The 20,053-nt window shown below is 49.9% G+C and overlaps 1 protein-coding gene and 1 long non-coding RNA gene across 7 annotated transcripts in view; one reads left to right on the plus strand and one right to left on the minus strand.

The window, feature by feature from the left end:
* Nucleotides 1–20,053, minus strand: part of Ptpn3 (protein tyrosine phosphatase non-receptor type 3) — a 162,206-nt gene that overhangs the window by 121,745 nt on the left and 20,408 nt on the right. Inside the window, exon 1 of one of the 6 annotated variants that reach the window (XM_076564247.1) lies at nt 19,504–19,783. The exons of 1 other annotated variant lie outside the window; for it this stretch is intronic. In XM_076564247.1, coding sequence (XP_076420362.1) covers nt 19,504–19,516 — 13 coding nt within the window. In that variant the 5' untranslated portion in view covers nt 19,517–19,783. Of the gene's footprint in view, nt 1–1,185; nt 1,320–1,473; nt 1,707–2,003; nt 2,023–19,503; nt 19,784–20,053 lie in introns of those variants that run through there. 4 more of the 6 variants (XM_076564250.1, XM_076564248.1, XM_016003782.3 and 1 more) reach the window with 4 other exon arrangements.
* LOC121827246 (uncharacterized) lies at nt 1,032–13,222 on the plus strand. Its single transcript, XR_013049126.1, has 2 exons — nt 1,032–1,215; nt 9,220–13,222. It is a non-coding gene; the product is annotated as an uncharacterized LOC121827246 (long non-coding RNA).

Consider the following 20,053-nt stretch of genomic DNA (forward strand, 5'->3'; position numbering starts at 1 on the left):
TTTCCAGTTCATGGGCTTCCACACTTGCAAGACGGATCATCTCGCAAAAAATAGTTCTTCTGTAAGCGGGACCCAAGTGTCAACTTCTGGAGTTTCTGAACTCCACACTGCCTTTAAATAAGGGGCTCTCTGCTCACCACTGCTCTGTTGGGTTGCTTTTCCAAAGCCTCGGCAGACATTCTCTTGGGCACAAACACAGGCTCCGAAAATGCTTGCCTAATTCTAATTTCCTGACGAAATGGGAGCCACGAGGGTCTCTAACTGAATTAAAATCACATCACGCCAACTGCTCGCTTGCTCTGTGCTGGGCACGGCGCCAAACACCTCCACATCATTTATCCTACTTAATCCACCACCAGCCAGGCGAGGTGGGCATTATTACCGCCTGCATGCAAGGGAGGAAATGGAGGATCAGAGAGGTTAAACGACTCGTCCAAGGTCACCAGCTGGCCAAGGGGAAGAGCCCAACTTGAACCTAGCTGGGTCTCTCATTTCCCAATCAGAGGCTCCCTGCACCTTCACGGAACACCCAGGTGCCAAGTTGTCTTAACTTCTCATGAATTTTTTAAAGGCAACCCGCAAGTTCCGTAATAAGTTTGGGTGGCAGCAACCGGGGGCGAGGGCTTCCGGGGAGCGTTCTCTCTCCGCAAAACGCAGCAGTACCACCGCAAGTTAACAGAGAAGCCACCCGGTCGCCCGCGGAACGGGGCGGATTGGTTTGGCGCTGGAGTTCGTGCCAGGCCCAGGAAATGCCATCTTTCGGGAAGCGAATCTGTGTCGTCCCCCCGCCCGGGGGGTGGGTGCGAGCCTCGGGGGCCGCGGAGGGCTGGATCGCCGCGGCCGTGCGCCCCCTCGGCTGGGCTGCGGATACAGCGGCGCCGGGCCCAGAGCTCAGCTAGTCTGGAGCGCACGCCCACGCCCGCGCCGCCGAGTCCTGAACGCCCAGTCCTGCGCCGCCCCCGCCCCCGCCCCGCCCCAGCCCCGCCAGGTGATCCGGGCCTGTACCCCCCCCTCCCCCCGGATGCCCGACGTGGCGCGGAGACCCGGGGCTGCCAGCCTTCCCGCTAGTCCTCCCGCGTGTCCGCCGCGCCCCGGGCGGGGTGGGGGTGGGGTGGCGCCCCGAGTGTCCCCGATCGCCTCAGCCTGCGCCCCAGCCCGCCCCGCAGAGGTCTCAGCCGCCCATACCTGCAGCATCCGGGGGCGCCGGGCGCCCAGGTAGGTCGCGCGGGCGGGCGGCGCGGAAGCTCGCTCGCGCCGCGACCTGGCCGCCGTCTGAGCATGCCCAGTGCAGCCCGCGGGCGGCTCCCGCCGGCCCGGCTGTGGCCGCGACGGGCCCGCGCGCGGGGCGGGGGGACCCGGGACAGGGGCGGGCCCGGGGCAGGCTCGGGAGACACTGCCACGCGCCCCCGCGGGCCACCTGCCGAACTCCCGCAGACCTCCGAGACCCCGGCGCACGCACGCCGCCATTCATACCTTAAGCATTTATTGACCACCTACTGTGTGCCTGGCTCTCCGGGATTGCATGCCTAGGAATGGCAAGGGCTTGGCGCTCAATGGATCTTTGAAATGACAGCAAGCTTGCACGGGGCTCCGTGGCTGAGTTGGGGGTCGCGCTGACTCCAGCGCAGCGCTCCTCGGCGGGTCCTAGGACGCTAAGCGGGTTAGCTGGTCCCGAGGCCTGCAGGGCCCCTAGCTGGCGGGCGTTCCTGCCGGCCTCTTCCGCCTCCTCCCACACCTGCCTTCCTGCGCTCTGAGTGCACTTTCCTCTCCATCAAACCCTCTGAACTTGACTCGCCTCGGGGCGTTTGCACTGCCTTTCCCTCGGGGTGGGACGTCTTTTCCCCAGCTTTGCTGGTGCCCGGCGCCCTCTCACCGCACAGGTACCTTTCGTAGGAGAGGCCTTTCTGGCTACCTTTCTAAACTAGACCTGGCCTCTTGTCCACACTCCACGTCCGTTATCGCCTTCTAAGCTTGTTTCACTTATCCATTTAACAGTTACTTACGTTCTTCACACTTAATATATAGACAAAAATTCTGTTCCCTTGCTGGGAGTTTGGAAGGGAGTCTCTCGCAACAAACAACAGGTCCGCAAGCAACGCAGTGTGTGAGGTGATAAATTCTTAAGAACAGGGAAAAAGAGCCGGGCAAGAAGGCTAGGGGGTGGCCCGGTGAGAGCTGGTGGAACAGCCGGATCAGGTGACAAATACCATTCAGTCATGCAACTAAATGAGGAAGCTTTCCTAGGACGGAAAAGCCAGTCCCAAAACAAGGAGCGCACGTTTTGTGCCTATGACACGGGAAAGAGGGCAGAGGGGCAGATGGAGTCGGTTACTGGCTGTTTCTCTTGACTTAGATCCCCCCCTTAAGGAGTCCCTAGCTTCAGTGTCAGTTCGGTAGCTCCGCCTCTCAAGAGACCTAGCCTCTAAACAACTGGGCACGAACTAAGAACGTTTTGTTGAATGAAGATGTTAACAAAAGGATGGAGAGATGGGTAGGACCCTATGGTCGGACCTGGGTGCCAGATGTCCCGAGAACCTTTTGTGCCCATGCCACCATGGGGCCCTCGACCGTGTCTGATTTCCTGGTTTAGATCCTGATCCCGGTCCCAAGGTAGCGCACAGCTAGGGACGCCGATGGAGCGCCGCGTCCGGGGAATTCCGACAGAGCCCGGAGTTCCAGGGGCTGCACTGTCCTGGCCCCGCCTAGGATCGTAAGCAAAACCTGGAGCCACGACGCCGTGGCAGCACTATTCGGACCGGCAGGGAAAGCACTGGGCATGCTCGGAGCCTGGGGAGCCCAGAATCCGGAAGGAAAAGCCCCCTGGAGGGGTTGGTGAGGCTGCCCACTGAGTCCCACCTGGCCATCCCATACTTAGCTTTCTGCCTCCAGGCAGGCAGTGCTGGGTAACCCTCCTCCCCCAAGCATGGTGGGAAGACCTGGAATTCAGAGTCAGCTGACGGCACACTCTGTCCTCTACCAGCTGCTGTGTGATCTGCTACCAGAGCCTTGCGCTCTCTGTGCCCTAAATAATGCAAATGCCTACGCTTGCATCCGGGGGCGTGTGGGGACTGAAAAAAAAAAAAAAAGAACGTGAATTTATTCAGTCCACTTTAAATATTTTCCCCCTTGCTGAGGCTTGAATCCAGGGCTTTGCGCACAGTAAGCACGAAACTCTGCTGCTGAACTAGAAGCCCCGCCCCAAGAGTTATTTCTGAAGTGCCTATCTTAATTATCTGTCATCCTCTCATAACACAGACTACTAAGGTGAGGCATCGGGGAATTCTTAGAGCTGTCCAGTTGAAGTCGGCTGAAGTAAAACTGTTACCCTTTCTCTGCTCATCATTGCTTAAGCAATGCTCTTGGATTTGAGCTAGAAAATAGCTGTGAATCTTAAAGCCTTAAAGATTATTATTTTTTTTTTTGAGACAGGGTTTCTCTGTGTAGCCTTGGTTGTTCTGGAACTCGCTCTGTAGCTCAGGCTAGCCTCGAACTCAGAGATCAACCTGCCTCTGCCTCCCAGGTGCTGGGATTAAAGGCCTGCGCCACCACCACCCAGTAAGATTTTTTTTTTCAATGAATATATTTCATAACAGCACCAGGAACATAATAAAAGAATCCTTTTCTCCAACTGGAAACAAAGCAGATGCTCAGAGGGAGGGTAGTGGTTGTGTTCCGATACATTCATGGAAATAATGATCACAACTAGATCTCTCTGGGTCCTTGATAGGGTTCAGTGGTAAAGGCACTTGCAGCCAAGCTTTGTGACCTGAGTTCAGTCAGCCCCCAATCCCTACATGATGTGGAAGACTGACTCCTGTAAGGAAGTTATCCTCTGACCTCCACGTGTTTGCACACGCATACATAGAAATAAATAAAACTGTAATTTAAAATGTGTTTACAAGTGTGCTGCAACAGGAAAACAATGATGAACGAGAATACTGAAAACTATAAATTGTGGAAACGCTGCGTGGACACACTCACCAAAAGTGCAAAACATAAAGTTTTGAACCCAGGAGTGGTGGTGTACCCTGTTTCCATGCTTGTTTGGTTTTTAAAGTTGATTAATGTCTTGTAGCTGTGCTTGTGATAGGAAACACATAAAAACCTAGTCATGGTGCACATCTTTAATCCCAGCACTGGAGGTAGAGGCAGGCAGGTCTCTGTGAGTTCTAGGCCAGCTTGGTCTACAGAGCAAGTTCCAGGACAGCCAGGGCTTTATAGAGAGACCCTGTCTCAAAAATCCTCCCCCAAATAAATACTCAAAAGATTAATTTTTTTGTCTTGTGTATATCTTAACTGCTGTGATTAAGTTCAAATGTGGCCAATGTTTTCCATGAATTCTTTCTTCAATCCTTATAATAGGTGGTTTTGCTGTTGGCTTTCAGCTCAGTTTCACTGAAAACAATTGGGGTGGGTTCACAGCTGGAGATGGGGATGGGGGTGAGGGGGGTATGTGTGTGTGTGTGTGGGTTCATATTGGTGACACACTGGGGAGGATTTGAAGGCAAGCCCATTGACCTCATAGTGGAGTGTCAGGTTTTATGGTCTGTCACCCTGTGTAAAGGAGATAGCCATTGATGGATGAGTAGCAGAGACTATCATTTCGGTCTGTCTTTTGTGTGCCTCCCCACCCCCCACTCCCCCCAACCCCGCCCGCCCGCCCGCCCTAGTTTGATGTATTCTGTAGGCTGTGGATTACTTTTAACATCCTGGTCTCCTGTTACTGTTTTGTTCTTGGGGCCAAAATATTCAAGTCCAGCCTTTTTAATCTGGTGCAGCTGGATTGGCATGATGTTATTAGCCTCAGTGACAGGTGATCTTATAGTCGTCTACATGCCCCATCTTATGTGAATGGGGCTTTTGGGTGGACATGTAATCTTCACAGTTGAATTTAGCCAGCTCTAAAAGCAAATGAGGCACAGTTGTGAATAGGGCTGTTCTGAGCCCCAGAGAATGAGGCCAGGCCCAAGAGATCCGTGTAGATAGATGGTGTCCCTGGACAGTCGTTTGGGGGGCGGGGTCACAGCTTAGTGGAGACACACTGTCCACAGACCCCCCTCAGGACTCCGTGCTGCTGCTGTTTGCTGGAACAGCCCTTCGACAATTTAGCTCCAAAAGTTAATTTGCTCTTTGTCTTAATGGTGCTGGCACAGAAATCCAAAACCCCAAACAGCAAACGGGGGCGGGGGGTGGGGGGGGATGATTTCATGGCAGAGGAAGATGCACAGCAGGCTAAATGTTGTTCACCGCTGGTTAGAGAGCGGACTGGTGGAGGAGGAGTGTGGTGTGAGCAGCAAGCACGGTGAGCAGCAGCCCCAAGACACCGTGTGTGCCCAGTATCCAGTGCCCAACACCGCAAAGCAGCCATTGGTTGGGGGAATCAGTGGGAAGAGTTTCCTGGAAAAAGCACCACAGACCATCAGTCATTCCCATCAAGACTCAGGAAATCTGGACAGTGATTGAGTGGCAGGGATCCCCGCTGGCTTGCTAATGCTTATGAATTATTTGTGCTGTTAATGCGAGCTCAAGAGGGGTTCCAGAACAGAGGAGGACGGGTAAGTGGTACTGATGGAGCGCGTGAAAAAAGAATAAGCCGGCAAGTGTTGTGCATAGGATGGCCTCCGCGGAGACTAAAATCGCCGGGTTGAACCGTAGAAGGTTGCCATTGTGTGGGTCAGAATGACTGAACACGGCCAGCTCCGTGTGTTTCAACTCAGTGAGTTGCACAAACCTCTGAATGGTGGCTGGGTCTTACTATCACCTTTTGGGGCAGAGAAGCAGCCACAGAAGGTATCGTACGTGAATGAAAATGTCCTTAGAGTCACAGGCTCTCATTCTACAACAAGCCTGGTTTCTTTTTATTGGGGGGAGGGGAGGATGAAACAAATGTTAAAGCTGGCAAGAGAAAAAAATTCCGGAAAGAGAGGAAAAGGGGTTATTTGGAGATTACAAAAAGTAGGAAGACATTGTTTTCATGGAGGACCAAGCAGGTCTTTCCCTTGTGGTGGCAGTGGGTAGCAGTTTCCTGGCCCAAGAGTAAGAGAGAGGAGGAAGTGGTCAGTCCAGGACCCCTCAAACCTGGAGCATTCTATTTATTAGGCACCTACTGTGTGCCGGGCACTACTCTACATGCTTGGGTAACAGCTCAGCTGTGGACAAAACAAACAGCTGGCGCTCAATGAATTCGAATGCAGGGAGTTAAGAGGAATAATAAGCAGGTCCTGGGGGTGTGGCCGGGCCCACAGAGGTCTTGCTTAGCATGCACGAGACTCTGTTCCCAGCACTGCAAAAAAGTAGGCTAGGCGGGGTGACACCTGACACATGCCTGTGATCCCAGCCCTTGAAAACAGAGGTCAGAGGTTCAAAAGTCAAGGTCGCCTGGCACAGTAGTAGGTCCCTTTAAGCCCCACACTCAGAAGGCAGAAGTAGGTGAATCTGTGTGAGCTCATCCTGGTCTACAGAGTGAGTTCTAGGCCAACCAGGAATATACATAGTGAGACTCTGTCTCAAAAAAAAAAAAAAAAAAAAAAAATGAACAATAACAACAAAAAAAAAACCCACAAAATAAACAAACAAACAAACAAACAAACAAACAAAAAAACCCACCAAGGTCATCCTCAGCTGCATAGTGAGTTTAAGGCTCTCACAGGCTATGGGAGACAGCAATCTTATATAAAACCAAGAAACTTGGTTGTTTAACAAAGGCGCCGGGCGGGCGGTGGTAGCGCATGCCTTTAATCCCAGCACTCGGGAGGCAGAGGCAGGCGGATCTCTGTGAGTTCAAGGCCAGCCTGGGCTACCAAGTGAGTTCCAGGAAAGGCGCAAAGCTATGCAGAGAAACTCTGTCTCGAAAAACCAAAAAAAAAAAAAAAAAAAAAAAAAAAAAAAAAAAAAGGCCTGAGAGGAGAGGAGGGAGGGAGTTATTCACAGGGTTTGAGAAACCTTCCCACAGCAGAAGCAGCCACTTCTAATACCCTTGAGGGAGCAGATGTACAGGAAGGAAGCCTGAGGCCTTGAGGAAAGTGGCGGAGAACAAGGAGCCTTCCCCACCAGCACTGGGAAGGGCTCAGCCCTCCAGAGCTCGCCAGCTGCCTGGCAGCTCAAGCACCTGCCAACGCATCCCAAGGTAAAGGCTGCCCCGTGTCTACTTGTGTGCACAGATTCAAATCAGGGGTTGAAAATCATGCAGCAGCTGTCCCGGATGAGGCCAGCCAGACATGCAGACTGTTCACACAGGGAAAGACAGCATCGACCTTTTTTCTCAGGATGCTTGGACCTCCCAGGACCCCTGTGCAGGCCCTCAGGCCTGCATCTTAGAACTGACAGAACCAGACCACAATCGACCCTATGAATTAGCTGTTATTTGGGAAAACACACATGTAAGTCGAAGGACTTGTGGGGCCCTGCTCTGGAAACCCAGTGCACTGAGGCTTTAGAAGCAGACAGACAAGGAGAAATTAGAGTTAGCAAGCTGTCATCCCGAGCTACGGCTGGCATTTTGTAAGCAATGACCGCTAATGAAATGGGTACTATCCCTTTCCAGAACCCAGAGAGAATGGTTTCTCAGGTGTCCCAGCCGCGCGCTCTAAGGTTCCCGTCCTCACCAAACAAAAGAGCAGAAGGCAAACGAAGAGCAGCGGGAGAGAGGGCGTGCCTTCCAGATGTCAGGCTCTCTGCCCTTGACCTTGGCGCCCCCTCCTGAGGCCAATAGCAGCTAATCATGTGACAAGAGAGGAGGGAATGATGAGGGCAGTACTCACAATGCCAATGTTTGCTAAGGGGAGTGGACCTTAACATATGAGAGTTGTATGTAGGAGACGCCGAAAACCGAACCCAGAGAGGTCATTACAGCCCCAGGAGGAACTAACTGAATGAGTCGGTGGGAGGAGGGATGTACATTTACCTTTCACCCTAAACATTTTGATGTCTTCTGAATTTTGTAGCATGTGATATCTAGCCAACTTAACAATAAAGGCATTGTATCTCAAGGGGAAACAATCAAGAGCACATAATATATTTTTGCTAAAATATTTTGCTTTTTTGTTCTTGCTGCCCAAGAGCAAAGCCCTGGTTGTTGGTCACGTCACGGCTCTGCTGCATCAGGACACAGTCATGTAGAGGGTGCTGGAAGGGTGCCCTACCCACCCCGAGCACTCCTAACTCCCATTGGAAATTCACATGGTTGAAGGGTGGAGCAGGAAACAGAACTTTGGATGAGGATGAAAGAGAAATAGCCACAGTCACCTTGGGGTCAGGCATGATGCTTTCCTGACACAGCTGATCCAGCGCTGTGGTGGGAGAACCGTGATGCCCAGGGCTCTGTGGGAACACATTTCCAGGCGAAGCCATCACCTTAGGGCTCAGCTCGCTTGGCTCTCTACTTCGTCCCTGAGACACCAGACACTTGATCTGTGCCCGGAACATGACGCCCCACCTCCTGGTGACATTTCAAGAACAGAGTTGCTGCTGGGCCGCCCAGTGCTCTGGTGACCTTCTAGCACTGCACAGATGACACATCCCAGGATTTCCTCAACTGCGCCCTGGCGTCCTGCTGGGATGACTTTTTCATTTTTTCCATGGGACACACGTCCATTGCATCACGGCACAAACAGGCTGTCCAGCCATGCAAACATGAGTCACATGTGAAGTTAAAGGGCTTCATGTTCAGTGGGGGACAGCAGAGTTCCCAAGGCACATCATCTTCATGGGAGGGATGTGGCTGGACGAAGGTCCCAGAATCCTGCCAAGATGCCCAAGCACTGCTCTAAGGCAGACGTCACAGAGGCCTGCACACACACACACACACACACACACACACACACACACACACACACACACACACACACTGCTTTTCTTCATTCCTAATTTTGCCTCCCGTGATGCAGTTCTCCAGCAGTCCCGTCAAGAAATGTCACCTTTCCCATTTCTTCCTCTTTGTCTCTGTCTTCTGTTGCTGTGACAGAATACTTGAGTCTGAATAATTTATAGAGAGATTTCTTTGGGCTCGTGGTTCTAGAGGCTGGGAAAGCCTAGATTGCGCGGCCCCCCGTCCAGTCATCGTGGGATCTTGGGTCATCGTGGGGTGGCGTCATCTTGCTCTGTGATGGGGTGAAGGTGAGAAGTGGGCACTTCAGGAGGAAGTGACAAACTGAGAGCAGCTGTCTCACTTCATCGCCGTCTGCTGCTTTTTTGTTGATGTTGTTTCCTTTTGTTTTGCAGTGAAGTCTCAAACCGGCCTGCTGCTGGCTTTGCCGCCTGGGCTGATCTTGAACTCCTACCTCAGCTTTCTGTGTGCCATGCAGGTTACAGGCTTACAGTCCTACTGTGTCATCTGTCCTTGGTTGGGGGAGGGGACGAATCCAGTCCTGTGAGAAAGGTGTCAGTCTTTAGCTCCCATCCCTTCTCAGCATGGCCAGTTTTGGAGGAAACAAACCAAATTCAGACCGTAGCCACCTCCTTGAGCTTCTCTCAGGCCCTTGATGCCACCACAGCCTTGGCCGTCCCAACCCAAGCATAGTCACAAATGTCTCGCTTGCTCCCCTTGAGAATGAGTCGCCCGTATCATCCTCCCGAAAGGACTCGGGCCACCAAGTCTGCCTGCTGAAGTCCACACTGCGTTTAAAGCTTGTCTTCCGGCTGCCTCCCTCCCAGATGGTCTCCACTTGCCAGGAATCCACTAACCCCCTGCCCCATAGGGTGCTTGGACTGCCCTTTCCTGCTTCACATCACAGTTTGATTTTTCACTTTCCTATTAATGTGCATTTGTCCCTTTGGAAGACTTCTGGAAATCCCCTAAAAGTTCTTCCCAATGCCGCGGACTGTGGCTGTTCTTCCTAAGCAAAGCCCTGGAAAGAGTGCGTTAGTCACTTTTCTCGTTGCTGCTGGTGCGCTGCCGTTGCTGCTGGTGCGCTGCCGTGCGGGTGCTGGGAACTAAGTCTCTGCAGAGGCAGCAAGTGCTCTTAACCACGACTCCATCTCTCCAGGCCCCGGGAAGGGAGGGTTTGCTTGATACAGTCCATCACGGCAGCGGGAATATGGAGCCCCTGATCATGTCGCGTCTGCAGCCAGGAAGCAGAGAGTTATGCATGCTGATGCTCAACTTGCTCCTCCCTTTGTTTCGGTCTGAAACCCCAGGCCATTGGATTGTGATGCCCACATTCAGGGCGGGTCTTCCTACTTAATTAATCCAGTCTAGAACTTCTCCTACAGACAGACCCACGGTTTGTTCTCTCGGTGATTCTACACAATCAAGATTACCCATCACAAAAAATATGAGTCCTTTCTGAAAAGAAAAAAAAAAGTTTCCCTGTCCCCTGTGAACAAAGAGTTCTATTGTGTCAAATAGTCCTTGCTCAAAAATCCTTCTGGAAGTTGGCTTGTTAGCTAGATGACTGATCAATCATTAGCTAGATTGAAGTGATGTAGAGAGATACGGTGAGGTACGGATGGTAGTGTCCTCTGAATGGTAGAGTAAATCTGGGATTGGGTGTCCTGATGCACTTTCAATGCCTTGCCTATGTGAATCAGTAAAAGGAGATGAGGCTTTCCTGTCCTCCACCCCCTTCTCCACATCAGAGTCACCTACCTGCCCTCCTCCCTCCTTCTTCACAACCAAGAGTCACCTGCAGGTGAAGGCCACACCCTTTCGGGCTCTCCCTGCATTGCTGAGTGAGCTGTTTCCAAACCAGCTCTGGGGCTGTAACCTCCGCATTTAGGTAGAAGGACAGACGATAACACAGCCAGAAAAATCCCTCCTCGAAATTACCAGGCAATAATGAGAGGGTGAAAATCCTCTTGTGTCTCGTGGTTTCAGCATCATTGCAATCTAGAATCAACTCCAGTCTCAACCGCAGGAAGCTGCCCAGCTCTGCCAGCTGCTGGAACAGTGTTCACACTACTGGATAAACACCTGGATGGCCTTTAGGTCTGGGTGGTGTACAGTTTGTAGGAACCAGCTTTCTTTCCATAGGCAGAAGAGGACCCCTCCTCCTGCATTTGTATTCCCTCCGAATCACTCATTAACACATTACGTACATTTGTACAAATCTGCCATCCCAACTGTGAACTCTCTCACTTCTTTTCTTTTTACGCTTGGAGCCCTGTTACTGAGAGTGACAAGTGAATGAATGGGCTGAAATTGGTCTGCCCTATTTTTATAGAGATTTATTTTAAGTGTGTGTGTGTGTACACGTGTACATGTACATGAGCGCAGGCACACTGGAAGGCCAGAAGAGTTAGAGTTATTGGTAGTTGTGAGCTACCTGACATGGGTGTTAGAAACCAAATTCGGGGTCTCTAGAAGAGCAGTCTTTGCTCTTAACCACTGAGCCATCTCTTCAACCCTCAGTTACCTTATTTTTATTACTTATTTTGTTAGGTGATAGAGGTTGAACCCTTGACCTCGGCATGCTAAACAAGTTCTCTACCACTGAACTATGCCCACAGCCACTGAGCTATGCCCACAGCCACTGAACTATGCCCACAGCCACTGAACTATGCCCACAGCCACTGAACTATGCCCACAGCCACTGAACTATGTCCATAGCCACTGAACTATGCCCACAGCCACTGAACTATGTTCATAGTCACTGAACTATGCCCACAGCCACTGAACTATGCCCATAGCCACTGAACTATGTCCACAGACACTGAACTATGCCCACAGCCACTGAACTATGCCCATAGCCACTGAACTATGTCCACAGACACTGAACTATGCCCCACAGCCACTGAACTATGTCCACAGCCACTGAACTATGCCCACAGCCACTGAATTATGCCCACAGACAATGAACTATGTCCACAGCCACTGAACTATGCCCCACAGCCACTGAACTATGTCCACAGCCACTGAACTATGCTCACAGCCACTGAACTATGCCCACAGCCAATGAACTATGCTCACAGCTCTGGAGTATCTTATTGAAATACTCAAGTCAAAACATGTTTGTGTGTTTTTGAGATAGAGTCTCATATCTTTCAGTCTGCCCTCAAACACATGACATAGCCAATGATGACCTTGGACTTCCGATCCTCCTGCCTCCACTTCCCACATTCTGAGATCACAGGTATGAAACACCAGGCTTGGTTTATGCAGTGTTAGGGAGCAAACCCAGGACCTGTGTAAGCTAGGACAGTACTCCACCAAGCGAGCTGCAGCCCCAGCCCTAGGCTAAATCTGTTGGCTGGTGAAAGCTAATGCAGTTTTCTCCCCATTACACTAGTTCGAGTGCTATAAAAATATACATAAAACCAGTGCATATTTCAAATGCCAGTTCCTGTGAGGGAACAATTTCCTAACAGTGTTATCTAGATGTTTCTCAAGTTCCCTGGGTTGAGGTCACTCTTTGTAGTTTGTGTTGGGCTCCTGACCCAAACACAGCTCATGCCAGTTATGAGAAAAGAAAAGGCCAGTTTTCCATAGTTTGGACAAAGGGGCGGCCGTGGGAACATGCACAGCTTTCTGCGGTTGGGGTAAAATCAGGGAAAAGCCAACCCAGCCTGGCTGTCCTGTATACCCACGTGGGAACCGGGGACAGATGAGGACTGTCAACAGAGAGGAAACCAAACAAGAGGAAACAGTCCCATTCTGAAAGTCCTGGCTCTGCCGGGCCAGCTTTTGCTCGTGGAACAGAGGCAGGCATACATCTCTCGTGTGAGAACACTGAAGCAATCTTGAACACCTCAGTACGGAATGGGGAAAACATGGACTCTATCCATTGAAGGGGGGGAAAAATTCCAAGTGCAGATCAAGACTTCTGCTCTGAAATGAGTCATGAGAGCGTGGCTGATAATAGCTGGAGATACGAACCCAGTGACTAAAGGAAGATTAAAATAGCACATCTCATCGCTTCTCCTGTAACTCGGTTATTCGGCAGAGGTTGAAATGGCTTGGGAGCATTTCTAGTCATACAGTTTAGGAGAACATCATAACACAACAAGGCTGTACTCACAACATTGCATAGTAAACCAAGATACCTGTGCACGTAGAAACGTCTAGAAGAGGACCAGCAAGGTGGCTCAGCAGCTAAAGGTGCTTTCTGCCAAGCCCAAGACCTGAGTTCCGGTCCCAGGACCCAGAGCACAAAGAGATCTCCAAAAGGGCACCAGCGTGTTACCTCTCCCTCCCCACCTCAACAAAACAAACAACAAATTTTAAAAGAACCCTCCCCCCCTCAATGAGACTTCAACTTTGTCCCCAGAAATAAACACACAAAAGCTACAGGAGGATGCCTTTAACTGAGGGCGACAGTAGCACTGGCCGGGACTTGCTGATGGTCCTGTGGGAACTCCAGTGGCTCCTTGACAACAGCCCAGTGACGATTCTCACATCCCCGTGAGTAAGAGTCCCCAGGTCTCTAGGGGAGGGTTTAGCATATCCACTGGATTCTTCCATGTGGGAGTTTATACTGGATCCCAAAAGGAAAGAGAGTGGGCACATACGAGAATCCCTGGATCAGGAGCCCGCCAGAGTAACTGACCCACGGCAGTGACATGCAAAGAAGTCACCCTCTGGGGGCCACACCACCGTGACTTCCTTCCCGTGTTGGGCTCAGCATGGCTCCATCTTGGTTTGACCGGCGGGACATCAGTGGATGCGGCACGCAGGGACCAGACGGACCTCTGTTTGTTTGTGCTGACCCTGACAGAACCCTGAGACCGTTAACCAGAGAGGAAGCCCAGAATGGGGCCGACAGGGCCTGCTTGGCAGAGCGTGTGCTTAGCATGTCCGAGGCCCTGGGCTGCATCCCCAACACCAAGGTTAACTTCTCTGTGGGGAGAGGCCCGGCCATGCAAGGTTTGTTTCAGTGACAAAAAGCAGATTACTAGAGCTGCCCGCCTACACACTGAATCCTAAGAAGTGAAAAAGAAACCAGTAGTGCCGCTTCCAGGCAGTGTATTTCCAAGGGGCTTTGTTATGGGTAACATAGCTAAGGCGGTCAGAGACCGGGCCCCCTGTGGCTTCCCCTGATCCCTCGAGTTCTTCCATATACCAGCTGCTCACCTAGCCCCAGCTCAACATTGCCTCCTATAGCCCTACAACAGCCCCTTGTTATTATTTCAGTTTTTAAAATAGGCATACAGTGTCTTGGATACCATTGTAGATTTTTCAAACAAGTTGGGCTTTGTGGTTCTCTTTTCCGTCAGCTCCCCCATCCCTGCCACCCTTCTCCCACTCTGGTGCCCCCCCCCCTTATTACTTTAAGGCAATCATTTTCCAACCCCACCTAAAAGGGCGGAGACAAAGCATGTTTCTTTAAGGGAGCTCCATGATTGGTCTTATTCACTAGTACATCCCCAAGCCTGGAATGGTATCCATCATGTAGCCAGACCCAAAGAAATGTCTGTGAATAAATGAGCAAATGGGCCTTGGAGGTTGGTTTAAAATATGGACCACAGAGTGCCTCTGGAGACTGCTTTGGAAGGTCTGAGGGGGCCCCGGTAACTGCATCGGCATGAAGACAGCCGAGTGATACCGAGACGAACAGTGGAAGGACCACACCAAGCCAAGTTTCCAGTAACTGTGCTTTTGAGCCGCCCAGAAAACCGCTTCACCCTGGCAGCCCATGGTCTGCACTCAGGGCAGAGTCACGGCCTAGATTATTAAGGAGCTCCTGGGTGAAACTGGTCCATCAATGAGGACATCTGGAAGCCACGGGCCCAGCCACCACAAACCTCTGAAAGGCATGTGGCCGTCAACCCTGCTCATCTCACTTCTGAGAGCAGAGTGCACACCTGCTTAAACACCACCACACCAATCCCTCGGCCTTAGGGAAAAAGCTCTTTGTGCATCCTTAATGGCTCATCTGTCTAACAGATGTGCATAGCATCTGCCTCATTCTATGCTGTGAGGATGGAATAACTAAGGCACATGATCCTACGTTAGAACTACAAACACCATGTACAGAATTCGGAATGCTTATCATGGAGAGGGTTAAAACAGTTCATCTAAATTGTTTATTTTTAATTATGTATGTGCATATGGGTCTATGTGGCATATATGCATGTGAGTGCAATTGCTCTCAGAGGGTGGCAGATCTACGGGAACTGAGCTACAGGAGGTTATGAGCTATCTGAAGTGGGTGCTGGGAACTGAACACAGGTCCTCCGTAAGAGCAGTACAAGCTCCTAACCTATTGAGTCGTCTCCCCAGCCCCATTTTACCCAATTTAAGAAAACCAGTTAGGAATCATTACAAGAGGCAAACCTTTGAGATCCCTGCTGAAAAATGCTTCAAGGAAGGGTATCCCTGGACACATGTCTGTTTTGGTTTGTTTGGTTTTTGTTTTGCTTTTTTGAGACAGGGTTTCTCTGTATAGCCCTAGCTGTCCTAGAACTCATTCTATAGACCAGGCTGTCCTTGAACTCAGAGATCCACCTGCCTCTGCCTGCCAAGTGCTGAGATTAAAAGTGCTTGAGACTACATCTGGCTCCGGACATGTCTGGATCCTTCCCTTGGTGAATGCAACTTGGTATTTCCTTTCCCTCAACATCTTTGCCCCTTCTTCGTGTCCTTGTGGGCCAGTCCTTCCCACGTGCCAGCGTAGTGTGCATTCACCTCTTTCCTTAGTCCTGCCTCAAGCCAGGCACTATATCCAGAATGGCCTTTATTGCCCCTCCACACGCTCTTGGTTTTTGAACTTTTAATACCTGTTCTTGTCAGCACACTTTGTCCAGAGGCAATTGACTGACCTTGTTTTGACCCCACACTAGATCCTTACCCAGGTTGTTCTTGGGGAAATTCTTAAATTTTGCTCCCATCCCCACTGAGACACAGCTTCTTGAGGGAAAGACCCTTTTCTTGTTCTCTACAAGTTTCTAACCCTGAGCACACTGTCACTCGGTGTGGGGATTTTACACACATTTGTTGGTTGAGCGTGTGGAAGCCAGGGGCTGCCTTTGACCAGTGCGGATGTCTAGAGACAGAGGCACTCCCCTGCCGCAGAAGTGGCCATTATTCTGATGTGTGTGTGTGCTTCTTTCTTTATTTATTTTTTATTTTATTTATTTATTTAAAAATTTATGTGCATTGGTATTTTGCCTACATGTCTGTGTCTGTTGGATTCCCGGGAGCTGGAGTTATAGACAGTTGTGAGCTGCCATGTGGTGCTGGGAATTGAACCAGGGTCCTCTTGAAGAGCAGTCAGTGCTCTTAACCACTGAGCCATCTCTCCAATCCCACTTTTGTGCTTCTAGCACCCACAAGCTGTTTGCCTGATAGTTGGCTAGTGGGGCCATCTATCAAGTTTAGGAGAGTTTGCCTACGTATTATATGTAGTATTATATGTGAGTGTTGTGGATATGATGGCTGAATTGACCTATTAATGAAGAATTGCTGTTTTAAAAATTTATTTATATTTTATGTATGAGTGCTCTGCATGTATATCTGTATGCCAGAAGAGGGCATCAGATCCTATTATAGATGGTCATGAGCCACCATGTGGGTGCTGGGAATTGAACTCAGGACCTCTGGAAGAACAGCCAGTGCTCTTAACCCCTGAGCCCTCTCTCCAGCCTGAAGCATTGCTTCTGAAGGACACTTCCAAAGTTTTGATGTCTACTAGACCCTTTGGCTGAATGTCCTATGAACACCTCAAACTCAACAAGTCTCAAACTGACAGATAAGTTCTATCCAATAAAAATCATTCCTTACCTGTTGGCTATTTTCCCAGTTGCCCAGACTCCAAGCCTCACATGCTAATACTGTCCCCTCTCCACTCCAGACAATGACAGGTTCTCTTCGTTCAGCTCGCACAATCCTTTTCACTCCTTCCTAAGCCCTACTTTCTGCTCCTAGACCTACGTATCTCTTTCTTGTCCTCTTGAAAACAAACTTCCAATTCATTCATCTACTGGTCTCTACCCACTCCACTCCTCTTCAAGTACAGGCAACATGTTAAAGCGCTCTTTTGAAATGGTTATACTTCTGCATGATACTGTACAGTGGCTTCTCCATTGGACGGAGCCAAAACTGTCATATTTCACAGTCACAGAGCCACCTAATTTCAGATGCCATCTTTGATAAGTGAACATTTGAGGGAGAGGCAGCAAAGGCTATTTATCCATTTATTCATTCAATAACAATAACAATATGCCATGTGCTGTTCTAGGTCCCAGGGATCCACGGAAGACCTTGGTCTCTTGGAGTTTATATATGAGAAGAGGAGAAGGATGAAGTCGTTAATATGTGCTCCTAAGAGGACCAGGTCACACGAGCTCCTCCCTGAGAAATGAGGGACGTGATCAGTTGTGTATGTCCTTGGCTCCTTTATAACCATGCTTTTTACTGTGTGGCTTTGGAGTTTCTTCCGCGGAAAGTAGAAGGACTTCCCTCTGCTAGACTTTGGAGTTGGCCTTGAGTCTTGTGCGGGCATGTTAGAAGATGGGGTGTGATAGGGGCTTGAGATGGGCTTCTGTGGTGGTGCTCACCCTGTGTACTTCGCTTCTGCTGCAGAAAGATTGTCCCAGGTGACTCTAGGTCCCAGAGGAAGGAGAAAAATTCAAAGTGCAAACTTATGGTTATTTCATGATGTTGAATTTTGGGAGTGGCTTCTTATTCAGTAGTGACACAAGAGGTGACTGATACAAAGAATATTAATTCTCTCTTCTGAGAGAGCTACATGAAAGCCCTGTGTTGTGGAAATTACTCTTAACTATGTAGAGATGTGTTATATTTGTTCAGGCTGCAGAATATTACTTTAACTGTGTGAAGGTGTGTTATATTTGTTTATGCTGCATTTGTTTAATGATGTAAGGATGTGTGTTTAACTATGTAAAGATGTGTTGCATCTGTTTCACCTTGCCTGCCTAAGGCACCTGGTTGGTCTAGTAAAGAGCTGAACGGCCAATAGCTAGGAAAGAGAAGGATCTGTGAGGCTGGCGGGCAGAGCGAATAAATAGGAGAAATCTAGGCTCAGAAGGAAGAATGAGAGAAGGAGGAGGAGAAAATGAGGAGGGAGCCGTCAGCCAGCAGACACAGAGTAAGATACACAGAAGGAAGGTAAAAAGCCCTGAGGCAAAAGGTAGATAAATAGGTTAAGTTAAAAGAGCTAGCTAGAAACGAGCCTAAGCTAGGCGGAGCATTCAAAACTTGTAATAAGTCTCTGTGTCATGGAGCTGGTTGATGGCCTAAAAGAAAAAAGCCTGGTACATGCCTGAATTGGAAGTACTCATCTGGAGGGGCTGGCCTGGAATAGGATGAGTTCTCATCATTCTTCTAGATGAGAAAAAATTCCATAGAAAAAGTACTTTATGTATCTGTTTTACCAGCACAAAGAAACAGAGGCTCTTTTCCCTATAGCCTGAAGGAACCATTTGATTAAATACTATCTCTGGACATCGTCCGGAGGCCATGAGCAGCAAGCCTTCTGTTTTTCTAAAGACCAATTTTTATTATTTTTAATTATGTGTGTATGTTTATGTGAAGGTATATACACATGAGTGCAGGTGTCCTCAGAGGCCATTGGCATTAGAGCTCCTGCAGCTGGACTGGTTGCTCCATGGATGGATGGGAACCGAACTCTGGTCCTCTGCAAGACCAGAGTTGAATAAGAGTACTTATTCAACCATTGACCCCTCTCTCCAGCCTGACATTGTTCTTGATTGTTAGATGGACACAGACCGTGGGGACTATCCAGTGTACTGTCCTAGTGGTAAAACCTGACTTAACTCCTGTTAAATCAGTTAATCTAATGAGACAGTCTGCCCCACATCTTCTCCCGGATGACCCCTTCCCATACACAAAGCTTCCACTATTAATTTGGTTTATCTGTCCTCTTATCCACTCACTCCTCCATGGTGGCTAGAAGATACTCTGTGCATCAGGATGTAGAGGCGAATGTGACATGAATGGTCTGTTCTTAGAGATATCAGAGACTAACGGAAGGGGTGTGCCTTAGCTCTTTGTTGCTGTGATAGAATACCCTGGCAAAACCAGCTTAAGGAAATAAGGGTTATTTTTGGTTCATAGGTCCAGGGTGTAGTGCATTGAGGTAAAGAGGTCAAGGCAGCAGGGGCCAGAAGCAGCTCGTCTGGTCATACCCGCGATCAGGAGCTGCTGCTCGGCTCCTTTTCCCTACTTATACAGTCCAGTGTCCCAGCCCGGGAATTGTGCCACCCACAGTGGGCAGATCTTCCTATCTCAATTAACTAACACAGTCAAGATAATTCCCCAGAGGCATGTCCAGAGGCCCATCTCCTAGGTGAAGTCTAGATTCTATCAAGTTGACAGCTCCAACTATCATAGGACCACAGACTATTCTAAGCTGACAGGGCATGGTGGTGCATGCATTTAATCCCAGCACTCGGGGCAGAGGCAGACAGATCTCTGTGAGCTGGAGGTCAGCCTGGTCTACAGAGCAAGTTCAAGGACAGCCAGGGCTACATAGATAGACCCTGTCTCAAAACCAACCAACCAAACAAGAAAAGAAAAAAGAGAAATTAGCTTCTGGAGCAGTTCTGATGCCAGTGCAAAGTGGAGGGCGTTTGGGGGAAAGAACTTACTGGTGCTGGGCATTCCTCATACATCTGGCCAGATGTGCTCTTGATTTCCATCCCTTTTGCTTTGAGCCAAGAGAAGTTGCCCTGTAGGCTTGTACCCCAGGCTGCTTTGGCTTCTGTTTGGGTCCAGCCATGGAGAGACAGCATCAGTGGAGAAGGGAGAATGTGGAACGGATCTTGATCTCACCCTGCCCACTGGCTGCCTTTTGGCAGGTGGCTGCACCCTGTCCTCAGTTCCTCTCGAAGTCTGCAGCCCGCCAAGTTCTTCTCAAGCTCCCTTCCTTTGCCTGTTTAAGTCTGGGAGAGGTAACTGCTTCCCTGCCTGCAGAGGTCCGCACACTTTCTCATCTCTATTTCCTTGAACCTGTTCAGCCCTCTCTCAGGAATCTCTCCACGACACATTCTCCAATTACCTTTTTGAGTGTGCCCTGTGCTTCCTGCAAAGACAGGAAAACAAAAACATTGCCTGGAAAGGTCAATAATTCTGGCCTCAGTGCAGCTCAGTTCAATTCAATTTAGCAAACATGGACTGAGTGAGGTCCTCTCCATCAGG

This window comes from Peromyscus maniculatus, chromosome 2, assembly GCF_049852395.1.
Source record: "Peromyscus maniculatus bairdii isolate BWxNUB_F1_BW_parent chromosome 2, HU_Pman_BW_mat_3.1, whole genome shotgun sequence".
In the NCBI taxonomy this organism is placed as follows: Eukaryota; Metazoa; Chordata; class Mammalia; order Rodentia; family Cricetidae; genus Peromyscus; species Peromyscus maniculatus.